Source organism: Bactrocera neohumeralis, chromosome 5, assembly GCF_024586455.1.
Source record: "Bactrocera neohumeralis isolate Rockhampton chromosome 5, APGP_CSIRO_Bneo_wtdbg2-racon-allhic-juicebox.fasta_v2, whole genome shotgun sequence".
In the NCBI taxonomy this organism is placed as follows: Eukaryota; Metazoa; Arthropoda; class Insecta; order Diptera; family Tephritidae; genus Bactrocera; species Bactrocera neohumeralis.
The window spans coordinates 23,883,936-23,902,221 of NC_065922.1; the positions used below are offsets into that span (position 1 = coordinate 23,883,936).

At 34.0% G+C, this 18,286-nt stretch overlaps 1 protein-coding gene across 2 annotated transcripts in view; it reads left to right on the forward strand.

The window, feature by feature from the left end:
• LOC126758269 (netrin-A) overlaps window positions 1–12,885 on the forward strand; it is a 219,680-nt gene extending 206,795 nt beyond the window's left edge. The window contains exons 5-7 of one of the 2 annotated variants that reach the window (XM_050472480.1): window positions 8,525–8,590; window positions 8,816–9,098; window positions 9,298–12,885. In XM_050472480.1, the coding sequence (XP_050328437.1) occupies window positions 8,525–8,590; window positions 8,816–9,098; window positions 9,298–9,439 (491 nt within the window). In that variant the 3' untranslated portion in view covers window positions 9,440–12,885. The remainder of the gene's footprint in view (window positions 1–8,524; window positions 8,591–8,815; window positions 9,099–9,297) is intronic. The other variant, XM_050472481.1, reaches the window with a different exon arrangement.
• Window positions 12,886–18,286: the final 5,401 nt, after the last annotated feature.

Below are 18,286 nucleotides of genomic sequence, written 5' to 3' on the forward strand. Positions count from 1 at the left end.
TTAATAAATTCAGCAAAGCACTTAAGAGGCAGACGCTCGAGAAGTGCGACTTGAATGGAGAGTAAATTATAGTTGGTGAGCACACTTGTGGCATGCCGCCGCAAGGCATAACTTTTCGCCAAAAAGTTTGAAAAATAAACTTGAAAGTGAGACAAATTTGAGAGATTTATAACATTTTTTACCACTTGGTACTTTTACTGCTTGCTCGCCGAATGGAGTCACATAGCTCGCAATGCACTTTAATGCCGTTAATAGCTTTTCGCAAACTGTCGTAATTATCATTTGTCGCTTTCAAACAAACAGTTGGCGGTTTTTGCTGCCTCTGCTTGTTCCGGTCGCGCCCCCTTCTGGCGTATTGTCACAATTAAATGTAATTGAAAACACCGGCTTTGCTTTGAAAGGAATCGCAAATGCAAATTGTTAGCTCTAGTTTCGCCCCCTAAACTAGTGCGCCGTTAAAGGCGCTTAAAACAACAACAACAAATAATAAAACTCACATGTAATTCACTTAAACAAGTCCCAAGCCGCTCTTGGAGCATTATGGCGTTGCTTTCGCTCCAAATGCCTAGCATTGGTGTCGGCTCTTTGGCAAAAGGGGCACAGGGAAACTGCTCTCTTTTGATATTCACTTAACTAGCGGCTTTGAAAGTACTTTGTTTTCTTATTTTTTTTTTTTTTGCAATACTCCTTGTGTCTTGGTCATGGAAGAAGCTCATAATTTCTTAAGCGGAATTTCGAAAACAAATACAAATACAAATATGTTAAATAAGAGAATTTTTAATTATTACATTTAGTTAGACACACCTATTAAATAAAATCGGCTTTGAGCTGCCACAAATTTTGAAAACATCACCCTTTCTTGCTTCTTCTATGCTAGGAGCCTAAAAAACTCTTTACTAAATTCACAGCGACCATGTTCACGAAATCGACGAAGAAGTACAGACTGGTTCTTAATGACACAGTCTATGACAATAAAATTCTGACTATCAACAACTCTAAGATTTTAGGAGTTACACTTGACAACCTGCTCTCCTTCACTCCACAACTTTGGCAAAATTCACTAAAATATAGAGCTACAACAAAATCCTCAACTCAAGCACATGGGAAAAATACAAAGTAACGTTGTTGGCAACACACGAAGCAATTGTTCAGTCCTCAGCTTGAAGCGGAACCGCTTACTATGAGCATCCACAGGTCATTCCTTGATTACGTCGATGACGTTGAATAAAAACCAAACAGACTACGGACGCAAAAAACTTCAGACGCGCACTGAAGGTCAATACAAGTACACTCTCAGTGAATAGTGTACTTTGAGTTAAAACACCGCTCATAGCAGTAGAAGAGTTAGAGTTTGCCGAGAATCTAAAGTGACCTGTGCCCAACTTCGTTTTGCTGAATATAGCAGGCTGAACTCCCAACTGACCAGATATTCACCATGCGTTAAATCTTGGAAATGAAAAGAGGATCGACACAAATCACCTCTTCGTCGATTTCAAAGCTTTTTTGACAGCTGTCTTTATGCCACTATGTATAAATTTGGTATCCCCACAAAACTAATACGGCACTGTAAGCTGACGTTGAGCAATACCAAAATGTCCGTCAGGATCGGGAAAAACCTTTCCGAGCCGTTCGATACCAAACGAGGTTTCAGACAAGGCGACTCCCTTTCGTTTGACTTCTTCAATATAGTATTGGAGAAAATAATTCGAGCTGAAGAACTAAAGAGTGCACAGCTGCTGGCGTACGTAGATGATATTGATATCATCATAGGGAAGCGAAGCAAATGGGTGAATGAGGGCAAGACGAAATATCTCCTGTCATCAAACAAACTGTCGTCACACTCGCGACTTGGCTCCCACTTGACTGTTGACAGTCATAACTTTGAAGTCGTAGATAATATCGTCTATCTTGGAACCAGCATTAACAACAACGTCAGCCTCGACTGAGTAGGCAATTAAGAAGTCCTCTCCTGACGAACTAAGTCCAAATTCTATAAGTAACAACTCACCATCCTAGTCCTGCAATATGGTGCAAAGGCATGGACGTTGACAACATCTGATAAGTCGGCGTTAGGAGTTTTCGGGAGAATGGTTCTGCGGAGATTTATGGTCCTTTGGCCATTGCCAACGGCAAATACTACAGTCGATGGAACGATGAGCTAAACGAGATTTACGACAGCATTGACATAGTTTAGCGAATTAAGAGATGGTGGAGACGTTGGCTAGGTCATGTCGTTCGAATGGATGAAAACACTCCAGCTCTAAGACCATTCGACGCAGTACCCGCCGGGAGTAGCAGAGGAAGATGAAGACCTCTACTCCGTTGGAAAGACCAGGGAGAAGGACCTGGTTACACTTGGAATTTGCAATTGACGCCAAACAGCGAAAAGGAAGAACGACAGGCGCGGTATTGTAAACTCAACTCTAACCGCAGTAAGCGGTGTGTACGCCAATAAAGAAGAAGAAGAAATTATATTAAAAACTACATCGTTGTTTCTTGTTGCAATTACAAATAACAAAAGCAGGTCTCAACCACAATTATCACCGGATTAAGCTCCATGCGACTTTCTTTCTTTACCAAAGCTAATAGATTCTAACTTTTTTATTTCCCCACCAAGATTGTTTTTGTTTTGATGCTTTTTAAATGAGTCACTTGCATAGCAAGCCAAGACATGTGCAAATGTATGTATTTAGTTGCCGTGGCATTTTCCAAAGTTGAATTGGCTGCGATTCAAGCGAGCAAATTGAATTGTAAGCATTGATAGGCCGCTAATTCTAAAAAATGCCGTTGCAATTACATAGAAATGTGCTCACACACATACATACAAACATCCAAACATGATGCTGTGCATTCCGGGGCGGACAGTTTGTCAACTTGACTGCAAGCAGCGACACTTCGTAAGCGCGTGGAAATTGTGCAACGCCCCCTGAACTTTAAAAACCAAGGCACATACATACATATGTATAGTATGTATGTATATACCTCGTATATTGTACATATGTATGTACAATTTTTTTGTTCAAATGGCAGGCGTGAAAATTTTCTGAAGCGCCGCAGCCGTCGTAGTCTAGGAAAGTGATGCCAATTTAGGTGATGCTTAAGTGAATACAGGGCACACACACCAACATAGAGGCACACTGGCACAACAACAACAATAAGCCGCAGCACTTGATTGTTGTTCTAATTTAGTTGCTGCTATTTTGATTGTTGTTGTTTGTGTTGCCTTAGCACTATTGCTCCAATTCTGTAATTTTGTGGGATTTTAATACACACACACACACGTAAACATACAGACACACATATATGTATGTATGTATAAGTTTAGGCATATATTTTGATGGTGAGTCAATAAATAGCGCAATTTATTGATCCAATCAGCGTGCATCTAATTGAGAGAAAAGATAAAAATCAACAGCAGTTAACAGTTCGGCAGATAATTGGCCTTTTACGCATTGGCATTGTGGGAGGGAAGATAGGCATGATGTACCAACAACAATAAACAAATATTTACTGCAAGCAAATCTATAAATTTTCTAGTCTTTTCGTTTAACATGTAAAAGCTTGTTGTAATCGTGTATTTTAAACACTTCAACTTGTTGTTGTTGGTGTTTCTGCTGCTATTGTGGTTTTTAGGTGCGTTGCATTAGTTAACTTCTGTAATAAAATCGCATTTTAAGTGCCAGAAGCTCTTAACTTTTGCAGTTAAATAAATATTCGGTGAATTTTTTTCTCCTTGCCACGCTTTGAGCGTTTTGCGGCATAATGGAAAGTGTTTGCTATGCAATTTATTAGCATTACAGCGGTGTATTAAAAAGCAAGAACTATTTGGTTTTCCTGCTTTTAAAAGGAATTTGTGTAGATAATTTACATTTAAGGTATATAAAATATTTGTTTTTATTGCTCAGCCAAAATTTCACTCAATTTGAGTGATTTGTTTTTGGCGCTCTTACGCAAGAAAATTGAACTAATCCATCAAATGTTGGAAAAACATAAAATTATTTGAAAAATTCCATGTGGCAAATGAGGGAAACTTTTTTGTTAGATTTAATTATTTAACTTTTTAATTACGAAATTGTGATTGAAGTATTTTTCCTTGCCGCAATCGAAGAATAATTCAATATTATATATTTCCAATATGTAAAAATATAAAAATAAGAAAAAGCGGTAGCTGCCGCTGGAAGGAAGCTTTCATAGCCCACACACACAGGTGCTTTTCTTATAGCATAGAAGGATATAAGAAATGTATATCTTAGTTTTTATCGGTCAGTTTGTATGGTAGGTATATGCTATAGTGATCCCATCTGAATAATTTGCTCGAAAATGGTAGCGTTGTCTTGGAGTATAATCCGTGCCAAATTGCGTGAAGATAGCTCGACAAATAAAAACGTTTTCTATACAAAGACATAATTTTGATGGTTCAGTTCGGCAGCTATATGTCATAGTGATCCGATATCAGCGGTTCCGACAAATGATCAGCTTCTTCAAGAGAAAACGCTGTGTGCAAAATTTCAGATCGATATCTTAAACACTAAGGCACTAGTTCGCGTATATACAGGAGACTGACAAATGTTTATGGCTAAATGCACTCATTTGGTCGCGCTGATCATATATAAATATATGTATACTTATGTATATACATATATGTATGATGTATATTAGAGTGATTCAAAAAAAAAATTTTTTTTTCGTTTCGTACTCGGAAAAATAGGTTCCTAGAGACCTCTAAGAAAGCCTCTCCAAACATGAGTTTTTAATTGTAACGGGAAGGTCCTCCTACATACAGTTTTCTATTTTGTCTTATTATCAGATAGAAAAATTTATATCTCGCTTCCAACTACTTGAAAAAATATCTTGTTTCTTAGATTTTGTGGGAAATTGAATGCTCTACAAAAAAGGTCTACTATGATTTTTTCGTAAACCCAAACGTTTAAAAGATATTAACAGTTAAAATTTGATTATTTTTGGGAAAATTTTTTATTTCTTATGAATTTTATAACTCAATGAAAAAAAAATTATTAAGAATGATGAAACTCATAATTTTGTAGAAAATTTACTGCTCTATAAAAATGGTCTCTTATGATTTTTCGATTAAGTTAAGCGTTTACGAGATATTCATCGTCAAACATCAATGCATATTAAGGTGGATCAAAAAAAAAATTTTTTTTTTCGTTTGATACTCTGAAAAATAGGTTCCTAGACACCTCTAAGAAAGCCTCTCCAAAAACCTTATTTATAATGATTTTTTTCATTGAGTTATAAAATTCATAAGAAATAAAAAATTTTCCCAAAAATAATCAAACTTCAACCGTTAATATCTTTTAAACGGTTGGGTTTACGAAAAAATCATAGTAGACCTTTTTTTAGAGCATTCAATTTCCTACAAAATTCAAGGAACAAGATATTTTTTCAAGTAGTTGGAAGCGAGATATAAATTTTTCAATCTGATAATAAGAAAAAATAGAAAACTGTATGTAGGAGGACCTTCCCGTTACAATTAAAAACTTATGTTTGGAGAGGCTTTCTTAGAGGTGTCTAAGAACCTATTTTTCCAAGTACGAAACGAAAAAAAATTTTTTTTTTTGAATCTCTCCAATGTATATGGTACTTTATAAGGTACCGACGTCTACTTCTAGGTGCTGCAAACTACGTAGCAAAATTAATATACACAAATTAAGTATATTGAAAAAATCTAAGAAAATAATGTAAACAAAGTTACTATAAAATATGAAAGCTCTTTAGATTTATTAGCTTACTAAATGAGCGAGTTGTTCAGTTGAAAGTTTTAGCTAAGTGGTGAGATGTTTTAATACTATATTGGTATACTATATATGTAATATCTATATGTGAGTTCCAAAGTAAACAGGACTTTTTGAATCTAACGCCCCCTGGTGGCGCCATCTATATGTCTACTGATGCGTTAGAATCTGCTATCTTTATCGATTGTCCAGTTTCATGACATTTTATAGTTTGGAAATGAAGTTATTGCGTTTTAAGTGTCAGTATGTTTGTGTTATCGGTGCGAAAATGAGCTCCGAACAAAGAGCCAACATTAAATATTGTTTTAAAATTTGGTAAAACTTTCACCGAAACGTTTCAATTGATGAAACAAGTTTATAGCGCTGATTGCCTATCCCGCAGCGGAGTGCACGAGTGGTTTCAACGTTTTCAAAGTGGTCGTGAGGACTTGAATGACGATCAACATGTGGACCAATCAAAATCCGTGATCACCGGAAATTCCATCGAAACTGTGCGTGAATTCATCAAAAATCAGCCGAAATCATCATTGAAATTCATGGAAATGGAAGTGAACATCTCCAAAACATCGATTTATCGCATTTTGACCGAACATTTGGGCTTACGAAAGGTGTGTGCACGGTTTGTTCCGCACAAATGGACTGACGACCAAAAATTGTTCAGAATCCAACATAATAACAGAACGGTTATTTGACCAAAAATCACATTTCAACCATTAACCACTCCCCGTATTCACCTGATATGGCACTGTGCGACTTCTTCCTTTTCGGAAAAATGCATTTGCCCATGAAAGGAAAGCATTATGCAGACGTAGAGGCCATTCAAAAAGCTTGCACCGGCATACTGGCAGCCATACCGGCCAACGAGCTAAAACACTCGTTCGACATGCTTTTGGACCGTGCAAAAAGCTGTATTGAAGCAGAAGGAGACTATTTTGAATAAAATAAATTGATTTTGCCGAAAAAACCATTTGTTCTTTTTTTTAAGTACTGTTTACTATGTAACGCACCTTGTATAGTATATAAACAGTTTCACTAACTTAGTGAAGACATCTTGATGAAACATATCAATTAGAATTTAGCTTTTGAATAATTAAAAGATTTCGAAAAGTTAAGCTGATTGATTTGTGGTTAATTCTACAAATTAGTTCGATTATAGACTGGTTTATTGTTTGAAGATTTTTTAGTACACATATTAAGAATGTTCTCACTTCTATTCCAACAATCAAGTTCAGGTCTATGTTTCAGTGAAATTGACTAGGCGTTTGTTGAAATAATGGGGCAATCTTGTTTTTTCGCACTTGCCTGTAAAGCACCACATAATAAATTTAAAGGCCATTACAAAAGCTCTTTGCTTCACTTCATTGAATCGAAGATGAAAAGGGCTGCTCGTATTACAAATTTCTTCTAGCATTCAAAGCCTATGTTCACGCATAATGAAGGTACTCTTGAATAGATCTATCGCCATTTTTAATAGGAATTTTGAACGTAATTACAATACAGCTCCGACCAAACTTAAGAAATCTTAGTTTCGCTGGTGTGCTCACTTCTTCATAAGGCGTCTGCTTGTAATATAATTTCTACATATGAATTCTACACAAGAAGTATGTGGGTGCCCTATTATGGTGCTATAACTGCGCTCTAAATATGTCACTCTATTTGATTATACCTTTTGTTTGTTCGATTCGCCACCCTCCAAAGTTTAACGAAAGGAGAACAGATATACATAATTGGAAATAACATATTCTACAGAATTTACTAAAGAGAAAAATATTCGCATAAAAATTACGTTCCTCAGCACTCCACATACATACTTATATAACAGACCTTTTGATTTCTCTCCGTGAAAAAATATTCAAAACAAGGAAAAACATTTTTGCGAACTTTGTTGTATTTTTTATATTTTAAATGAGTCGCTTTTGCACAAAAAAAGCAAACCAAAAAAGTGCAGCAAAAAGCAGAAAATAGCATGCCACAGCCACATTACCGCTGCTCTGGCCCCGAGCTAATTGGCATTGGTAATTGAATTGTATTTAAATTTAAAATGTAATTTGTTTTGGTTTTTTCCTCTCAGTATACAAAGCATATGTATATGTGTCGGCATTTGTTACTTTTACTTTTATTTCTTGAATGAATTTGGCTGCGCTGCTGCCTATTCTGCAGAAATAGGTATACATATACCATACTAAATGTAGGTAGATACATATGGATGTCTATATTTGTTGCATTTTGTGTTTCGGCATTGTTGCAATTAGTACTCAACATTTCCACATGTCTCAATTGGCTACTGATTGACGTCTTTTATTGGCCATTGAGGCGAAATTGAATTATTTCAGAACTTTTTTGGTTGGAAAGAAAAAGTTGCGGATTTCTTTTCATGGTTTGTTGTTATAGTAGAGGGGATAGGAATGGGTTTTTTGGAAAAATATTTTAAAGATTTTCATAAGGACGGTAAAGTAATCTTCGAAAGATTAAATTATAGTTTTTGTTGCATTTTAAGTCTAAAGAATAGTTCACAGACAAGTTGTTGCTTAGGAGACTTAAAGGAATATAGTAAAGAGTTTCCAGACCAATATTTATTGCATAAAACAAACCTTATTTAATGGTAATTTTTTAGCTAAAGACAAGACGAAGTTATGGATTTAGATTTTTTTATTTTTAAGCACTTTTTTTCCATATAACCTTTAAAAAATATTAGAAATCTTTTTACTAACAAATACTACCAACATCTATAACGGTACTTATAATTTGTATACGACTTTTACTTTCAGAATGCGAAAGATGCAAAATAAGCACAAAAAGGTTAAACCTCAACAAATTCTGCAAAAGAGACTACGGTGAGTATTTATGAGAAATGAAAGCTCCAAGAAAGCTTTCACTTAAAACATGCGACTTTATTAAAAATACAATTAAGTTATGCTATAATTATAGTAAGCTTTTGAAAATCTAAAAAGCGCTTCAAATGGTCATTAGTGTTTTAATTAAGATATATAACCTCACCGAAAGATTTATATTATCATCTGAAAGAGTTCTAATTTCCTTCATTATTTTCTTACCACCAGCAATAATGGCGAAAGTGATTGGCCGCGAATCGAGTACCGAAGTAACGAGCAGCAGCGAACAATACACCAAAGAAAATCAACAAATGGATCGCGACGACGAAACGGAGGCCATGGAGGACAACGCACCCGAAACGGTCAAATACGACATACAAATACAGGCGATCTTCAAGCGTACCCCGCTCGAGTACGCAACAACGAATACAATCCTAAAACGGGGTCCTTTGACCTGGATCATACCAATTAAGAATCTAGAATGTCGTTGTCCCAGAATCAAAATGAATCGGTAAGCAAATAAATTGAAGAATAAGAGGAAAAAACGAAAGAAATGATCAAAATTTACCCGTAATAACAAACACTCTACATTTCCTTGTAAATTTGTTTTAGTGATCAGTTTATATGTACCTATCCGGTTCAAATTTGATCAGCTGTTATAAAATATAGAATAAATTATGACTTTATTGCTTTTTTCTCTGCATTCACAGCTCCTATCTGATACTGGGCAGAGATTCGGAATCGCCACCGGGCTATCTTGGCATCGGTCCGCGTTCCATTGTGATCGAGTGGAAGGATGAATGGTATAGACGTATGAAACGCTTCCAGCGGCGTGCGCGAACGTGTCAGTAAAGTGAATTGAGAAAAAGCACAACAATTTTAAAATTGGAAAACACACACACTTCCACACAAACAAACATACGTACATACATGCGCATATTTTAAATGTATTTGTATTTATAAAAGAATAATGATAATTTCAAATAGTTTTAAGGCAAACTACTTAAATGCATTCAAAGTCGAGTAAGCCGATTAACACACACACACACATACATGCATACAATTATAATGTATTTGTATATATGTACGTACATATGTATGTGCAAAAAATATATAAGTAATCGTATGCATCTGAATGAAATCGTTAATTTTTCGCTGTGTAAAAACAAAAATATTTTATTGTACCTAAATTAATCGAAGAAAGCACAAAAAGTTGCAATAATTTAACTATTTCTTTATTTTATTATTTTTTAATTAATAACTCTCATAATTATTTATTTATAGTACTTTTTATAATTTTACTTCATCTCGCACTAACACCGATTTAGTTTTAGAATGAAAAAAAATAATAATTTAAGAATAAAACTTTTTGAAAAATATGAGCTTTTTTTCAAACTTTTGTAAAATATTGATAAAATCATTTAAACATTTAATATAAAGCAAAAATCAAACGCTGAAATACAATGAAAGCATTTTTTATTTACCAAAGTATTCGCGAAAATAATATATATTAATTTTTATATGAGGAAAAGTTAGAGCTTTTCTAGGCCAAACGAAATAGCAATAAAAATGGCAAAAGCTTTGTTGAAATACTTAAAAAATAATTGGAAAATATATATCATACTAAAGGTCATTACGAAGCCTTCTACAACACTACTGCTTAGCTAACCTTTTGAGAGATTTTGTACTGCTTAAAAAAATAGCAACACTTTTCATAAGAGAGCTTTTAAAAGCACTATTACATAGCTGCTTTATTAAGATATTAAAAGCTCTTCTACTATTTAAAAGCAGTCAAAAAACATTTCAAAAGAGAGCTTTTTAAAGCTCTGTAAGGAGTGCTTATGGATTCTTCAGTGGTGTATAATATTTTAACCCATTGCCAATTAATAAGCAAACTAACTAAAACAATAAACACATTCTATGTCCGTTAAAGCTTGTATGCTGCTTAAAACATATATACCTTTCGGTACTATTTCCAGTCGAAGTCCAAGTGAAAATGCATCACTAAAACAGGCGCAATAAGCTGAAAAACCTAAAAAAATGTTAGCTACCATCTGAAAGCTTTTCTCTCAAAACGCTTAGAGCGCTTCCGCACAATCCTTAACGTTTCCAAAAGTTAATGAAACTTAAAGCAAATAATTCCCGAATTTTAGAGATATCAAAACACATATGTATGGGGGTCAAAAGCTCATGAAAGCTAGGGAAACAACTTAGAACTTTTGATAAACAATGCTACAAAATTATTTTCACTAATTTGTCAAATAGAAATTGCTGCATTAAAAGCAATACAGAGCTGTCATGTAATATTTTTAACTTTTCGAAAGTTATACATAGTTTTCACGAAATTTTTTACGCATTTATGAAATCTTTGAAAACTAATAGAACTTTTAGATAATACTTGCCCAGTTGAAAGTTGTCAAACCCATACGAAGATCAAAGATTCATTAAAGCTCGAGAAAGAACGAAGTACTTCCAATAGACAATGCTACAAAATTATTTTTTCGAATATGTAAATCAGCAAACAGTTGTTACTGCATTAAAAGCTTTGCAGAGCTTTCAAGAAATCTCTTTATCTTTTCTAAAAGCTTTTGAAAGTTAATGGAACTTTTACAGAGCTTTCAAATAGTTTCTAAATTTTCTAAAAGCTTGTGAAAGCTAAAGGAGCTTTCCCGAAAGTTTTAAGGCCTCTATAAAACTTTTGCAAACAAATGGGACTTTTGGAAAATATCTGCACAGAATATTCAAAATTCCTATGGAGATTAAAAGTTCATGAAAGCGCCGTAAACAACTAACAACATAAGGCATAGGAAAAATAATGCCACGTAATTATTTTGACTTAGTATATTCCAAAAAGCAATTGCTGCTTTAATAACTTTGCAGAGCTTTCATGTTAGTTTTTTAAGATTTTGAAAGCTTATAGAACTTTTAAAGAACTTTCAGCATATTTTGTGTGGCTTTATAAAACTATTTATCAGAGTAATCAAAATTCAGTTGGAGATCAAAAACTCAATAAAGCTTAGTAAAGAACTAATAACATATGATATATGAAAGGTAACATTATTTTTTATAGTCCAAATATTAATTTATGTATTACTTATTCGCGTCGGGGTCTGTTTTTTTTCAAACAACAACAAAATTATCGCTTTGAAATGCTTTTTTTTATCAATTTCTAAGGAGAAATGGAGTTTTTGCCTATCATTTAGCAATTAAATTTCATGCCATACATTTTGCCATAACTATTTACTCAAACTCTACTGTATTTTAGTCCAATCACACACACACAGATCCTATATAGCAAACATAGTGAACCATAAACGTAGTATTAAATACATACTCATGTGAAGTAAATAGAACTGGAACAATAAATAATGCGCCAATAAATTACCTAAAGTAAATAAAAAATCAAATAAAATAAAAATTGATATATACACAAACACAACTAAATATTTACAATACTTGCATACACAAAGGAAAAAATAATAATAATTAAATGGCAACTAAAATCAAATGTATGAAAAAGCAATAATGATTAACACACCGCACAATAAAAGTATTAAATATTGAAATTAACATTAATATAATGTACTTACATAGTATTAGGGTGAACACAAGCTTAAGTTAAAAAAAAAAACATAAAAAACTTAAAAAAAAATTATATCATTAATTAAAAATATGTTTAGCAAATAGTTTTATTATTATGAATATATATAAATGTGCATTTAAAATTACAAAACAAAAAAAAACAAAAACAAGCAATAATAAACACTTAAAAATGGCACAATTATTGGCAATGAATGCTAAATGCTAAATACCAATACTAAAAAGCTAATTCTTTTTATAAATGTTAACAAATAATTATTTATTTAACCGTGTAAGCGACTTAAAGCTAATAAAACTCATTAAAAATTAAAAAAAAGTTAATGTTTTTCATTTTTTTTCATACAAAAATTATTTATTTAACCTAATATGATGATATTGATTACCAGAAGAACCAACTAATATTTTTCATATTATTTTTAAATATAATATTTACTAAAATATTTGAATAATGGACGAGTTGCGCAAATTCACAAATGTTGATAAATAAAAATGTTAATGGAAAATGCTGCAACTGTTGAACTTGCTTCGAATTTTGGCCACTCTACTTAACCATTTGCACAAAAAATATTATACAAGTATATACGAGAATAAGTCAGCAAATGGATGCATTAACTTCGAAACTGAATGTGTAATGTTTTAATGTCCACAGCAAATAAATAAAACGAATAAATATTAAAGATGTACAGTTGAAACTGAAAGGTGTGTCTTGTTTTTTCTTTCTTAAACGAAGTTGAGGTTAAAATAATAAGTAATTTTCAAGTGGGCGCTCTAACCGTCCTTTGATCGATAAATAGATGATAAATCTAAATCCCAAAAGCCAGGCGTATAAGGAACAAGCTAGTCAAGAAGTGTCTGTCCTCACTAGAAATAGCATCAAGCTACTATATCATCAGACTCGTTTGAGTGCCTGCTTACAGCTGAATCGCTGGCAACTGCAAAGCAGATGGGCTAACTAGAGAACTCACATTGCAATGACACGGAGTTGGATAACTATTTATTAGCGTCTTTCGTTCTAGCACTGGACCAATGGTACTCGCAGGCGTTAGTCAACGACCAATTTCTGTGCGACTGTGAGGTCTTTCTGACCTAGAGTAAAACACAAGAAACTTGCCTTAAGCAAAGTTCTTCTTGCCGCAATTGTAGGAGTTCATACTGGACATTGTCCAATAGGTATAAGGCTAAAAAACTCGTCGAACACTAGTTGCAAAATTGTATGGAGGATGTTGCGGTGAAAACATCCAGGCACTTTCTTCTCCATTGTCCAGCCTTTGCAAGACTGAGGCCGCAATATCTCGGTAATCTGCCGAGCCAGAAGACATAGCCGAAACTGATATTCGCCGTCTGAACAAATATGTAAGAACCTCAAGAGCGCTTTGCCGATCTTTGAAGATCTTAAGATCTAGGAGTTTTTAGCTACCACAAAGGACCGGCGTTTTAAGCTGTCCAAGTGGGATACCTTTTAGGATCGACCTCTTAACCTTAACCAATTGATTCAAGAATTATGCCACTTTTGCATAGCTTTTTTATGGATAGCATTGAAAACGTTGTCCAATAGGTCGTTCGAAAAAGATTTGCAAGGAATAAAACATAAAAAAATAACAAAATGATTTAGATCTTAGAACTCCTGGATTCTGTATCTGGCCATCAAAAACTTTTGCTGTACTCGGAATGCAAGGAGTTGCTGTTCGGAAAGAAATGTATTATTTTTTATTCGAAGAGGCTGAGGCATACGAAATTGTATGAAAAAATGGAAGATTAAATTCGACCAGATATTCATATTCGTTTCACTATATAACGCCAATCTTCTATAAGAGCGTACTGCTGCTGGCGTACACCGATGATATTGATATCATTGGCCTCAACACCCGCGCCGCGTTCCGATTTCTCCAGACTGGATAATGAAGCGAAGTAAATGGGTCTGATAGTGAACGAGGGAAAGACGAAATATCTCTTGTTAGCAAACAAACAGCCGTCGCACTCAGGACTTGGCTCCAACGTCACTGTTGATAGTCAAAACTTCGAAGTCGTAACAAAAACAACATCAGCATCAAAATCCAACGCGGAATAACTCTTGTCAGTTCCTACTGCGGACTGAGTAGGCAATTGAGAAGTAAAATCTTCTATCTACTACCAAAGACCAAACTCTATAAGTCAATCATTATTCCCGTCCTGCTATATGGTGCAGGCGTTACGAGTTTTCGAGAGAAATGTTCTGCGGAAGATTTATGGTCCTTTGCGCATTGGTAACCGCGAATATCACATGAGTTGAGTTCAGCGAATTAAGAGACAACAGCTGGCTAGGTCAAGCCGATCGAATGGATGAAAACACTCCAGCTCTGGAAGTATTCGACGCAATACCCGCCAGGGGAAGCAGAGGAAGAGGAAGATCTCCACTACGTTGGAAAGACCCGGTGGAGAATCCAATTGGCGCCCTGACGCGCTGTTGTAAACCCGGCTATAACCGAGTCAGCGGTGTCAACGCCAATAGAGAAGAAAAATAATGGAATCTCGAAAGAAATTGTTCAGATCGATTCCCTCTACAACGATTCTACAAACTGACCGATCTAAATCAAGTATTTGTAAGGAATCTTTTGTGTTTGTGAAGGGTATCATAGCTGCAGTGCTACCGAAGTTAACGTTTTTCTTGTGTTTATTTGTTATTAAATTATATATTAAAATGTAATTTACGTTATGTACATGTACATGTACATATGTACATAAAATAATAATTTATATTACTTTATTGGTTTTAATTGAATATTAAATGCGTTTTCAAGTACAGACTTTAAACGCCAGAATATTGAACACTAATTGCTGTATTTTAAGTATTGTAATATATTTACGCGTACATACATACATACATAAAAATGCAATCACTCAACCCAAATACACAAAGTACATACACATACATATAACATTATGCATGCCATTAAATCAAGGATATTCTCTAGAGACAGAGAAAATAATGAAAAGCATTTTTGTATGTGTATGCATATGTATGAGTAGAGCGAAAAAATACCGTGCCACAATGAACCGCAATTTAATCATAAAATGGTCAACACCTGCAAAATATTTATGAGCGAAACCTTGTGCTTGTGGAAAGTACGCCATTTTATGCTTTAAAATAGAAGGAGATAATTATGAATACATAGATATATTTATACATAAATATTATGTATAGATATGTTTAAAAGTATTCCACAGAGTAGTTTTTTTCCGTTTGCGGAACACTTTTTAATCGCAGCAGAGTCTGCAGGAATACCTGTGCATTAGCTAGTTGAGGTTATTATAATTAGAAACTGCTTAAAAAATGTTATATATAAATAGCTGATCAAAATTGACCCGGACGAACAAAAAAGCTACATTTTCCCGTAGTTTAATATAAATGTTTTCAAAATAGGTTTTGCACTAATGCAAGCTTCTCAACACTTAATCCAATTTTTCATATACTTACTTTTGTTAAAAGCCCTGGCAAGGACGGATCAGCGAATTTTGTTTTTTCCGTTAATTTTTAGAGCACTCGATAGATTTTTGAACAATTTCGAAGTCATGTTCAAAAGTCTCGTCACCATTAATAATGCGTTTGATGAATGTTCCTCAGCTACGTTGCCGATCATCTCTTTTGCGGCTTCTACTCGACTTCATTTTTGCAAAAGATTCATGATTATGGTACGAGTCTAGCATCGGCACGCTTTATACCTAAAATTTTAACCCAAACGTGTTAAGTCAATGCCTAAGTGATGGGTCTGGTACCAACACAACGATTTTCAATCTGTTTTTTTGTTATTTTTTTAATGAGGCAAATTTCGATGACCTCAGGACCCTCACTAATTGGTTTGTGGCATTCAAAAACTCGTGTTTCTGATAAAGAAGTCTCCCAAAACAGTTCTGCAAGATTTTCCATGATTTCCTAACCATGTTTCTAGTAGAAACACAAAATTTTAAGATAAACTCGTTCTTCAGTTTTGGCTAAATATCGTCAGACAGATATTGATACTATATTTTATTTAAGATGAGTGCATATGTTATGGGATACTCTGTAAATGAAAGGGTTCACACTTTAGATTAATACAAAAATTTTGATTTGACCAGTATAAGGTTATGTATTATGTTTTTTTAAAAGAATATTCTCAAATACTAATTCCTTGGTGCACGGTAGTGAATATATAAATACTGCATAATTTCGGAGATAATGATTCAGCAGATGTACATACATACATACATATGTACGCTTCCACATTACTAGGAGTAAAAATACATGCAAATATTTCGTAACCACTTTAACAGTAAACAATTCGCAGCCAATATACTGCCAAATAGGACAAAAAAATTATACACACACATAAACAATTTGATATCGAATTGCATATGATTTTATAATTAACGCCCTGAGCAAGGCGGAACACATTTGGCGGCGTTGATAATGGTTCTGAAATTGAAAATAATTCAAAAACGGGTACATTAATCAAAACCAGTTTTGCCAGAAGCCTGTGGCAACACAGAAATATTGTCTACCACCAGCAATATTTGGCGAGGCATGCACCGGCATTGGACAAAAGTGCAACGCAATGCAAATCGTGGAAATTGTAAAATTGGGAAAATAATTTTAGTTGCACTTTTTAATTGAATAAGCGCAGTGGCAAATACTTTAATCGATTGGAGCTCAACCAAAAGCGCTGGTAGCATATTGATGCAACGACAAACCCTTATCTGGTGGCATGTCCGCTGTCAGAGCACCTACACCACCCGCAATGGTGTAAAATACATCCGTTGCATCCGGTTCCGCCAAACAACACGCAACGGTGCATTAAATGCATTTCTGCGCAGATATCTACATACAAATGCTTACATATGTATATATATTTTTTTTGTATTTATGCCCCCAACACTCTGTTTCGCATAACGGTAATGAAATAAATCCATTATTTGTTCATAATTTCCATAGCGACCACAACAATCGTCATACAACAATGCCTTGGTGGCAGCCACTGTGGCAGCAGCAAACAACTGCAACGGCTGCCACGCAATCTCAGCCCACACTATTATGCAATTCGACCAAATCTGCATCCGCTGTGGCTTTCATTACATTTATTGTCATGTGAAATTTTTTCGTTTTTTGTTTAATATTGTAAGTCCAGTGATTGCATTAATTTCTCGTTTATATTCGTATTGCGTATCACAAATGGACTGAGGTAGACACTGCACAGGGTTGTGTTTGTGGCCTATATGAAGAGAGAGTGCACTCGCGGGTATAGTAGTTTTTTTTTCTATGAAGCATAGCAATTTTTATTGCCACTATTTAATTTAAAACGTTTAAGAAGGCGTGCCTTAGTGTGATCGCTTAAAAGTTGCATGATATATATTAATGGGATATATTTATAAACAAATGGTGAATATAAAAAAATAAAATATAGCGATGGCGAAAGAAGAGATTACAACAAATATAAAGCCTACCGATTAAAAAAAATCTGAAAAATTTACGTGAAAATTTGTGATTGAAAATAGGGGTATTTTTATTTAAAGTTGAAATAATATTATTTTAAATTAAATTAAGTGCAATGTGTTAGGGACTTAAGAAGGTAGGATTACACCAAATTTTCTGAAGTAATTTTTTTGTACAAGATAAAAATAAAAACTTGAATATTTGAATTTTTGATAAATTTTAAGGTTATGTGAAAAAGTGTTAAGACTGCTTCGACCTCTAGAATTTTAACTGTCATAAGGTGTTACATGGATTTCAAGTTTCACGGCTTCAAAAAAATTATTTTTTAATGTCTTATTTAATTCTATATCAGATTTGGAATGTTGTTTTGAATGCTCAAAACATTTGTCCAAGTAATATTTTTGGGAGATACATCTTTGAAAAGATTTCTAATTTTTCTCGGTCGGTTGTCAAGATTTCTCCTGAACTTTTCAGTCGATCTTAATAATATTTTACGTATGCCTTCGAGATATAATTTACAAGATCTTAAGCGAAGAATGTTTTTTCAATTACAACTATCTAAAAAAAACTGACAAATTTTAATTTTTTTTCTTAATGTCTGTTAAAAGTAATGGTTTGCCAAAAAAGTCTTGCGGTATTTTTATTGAATATTTTTT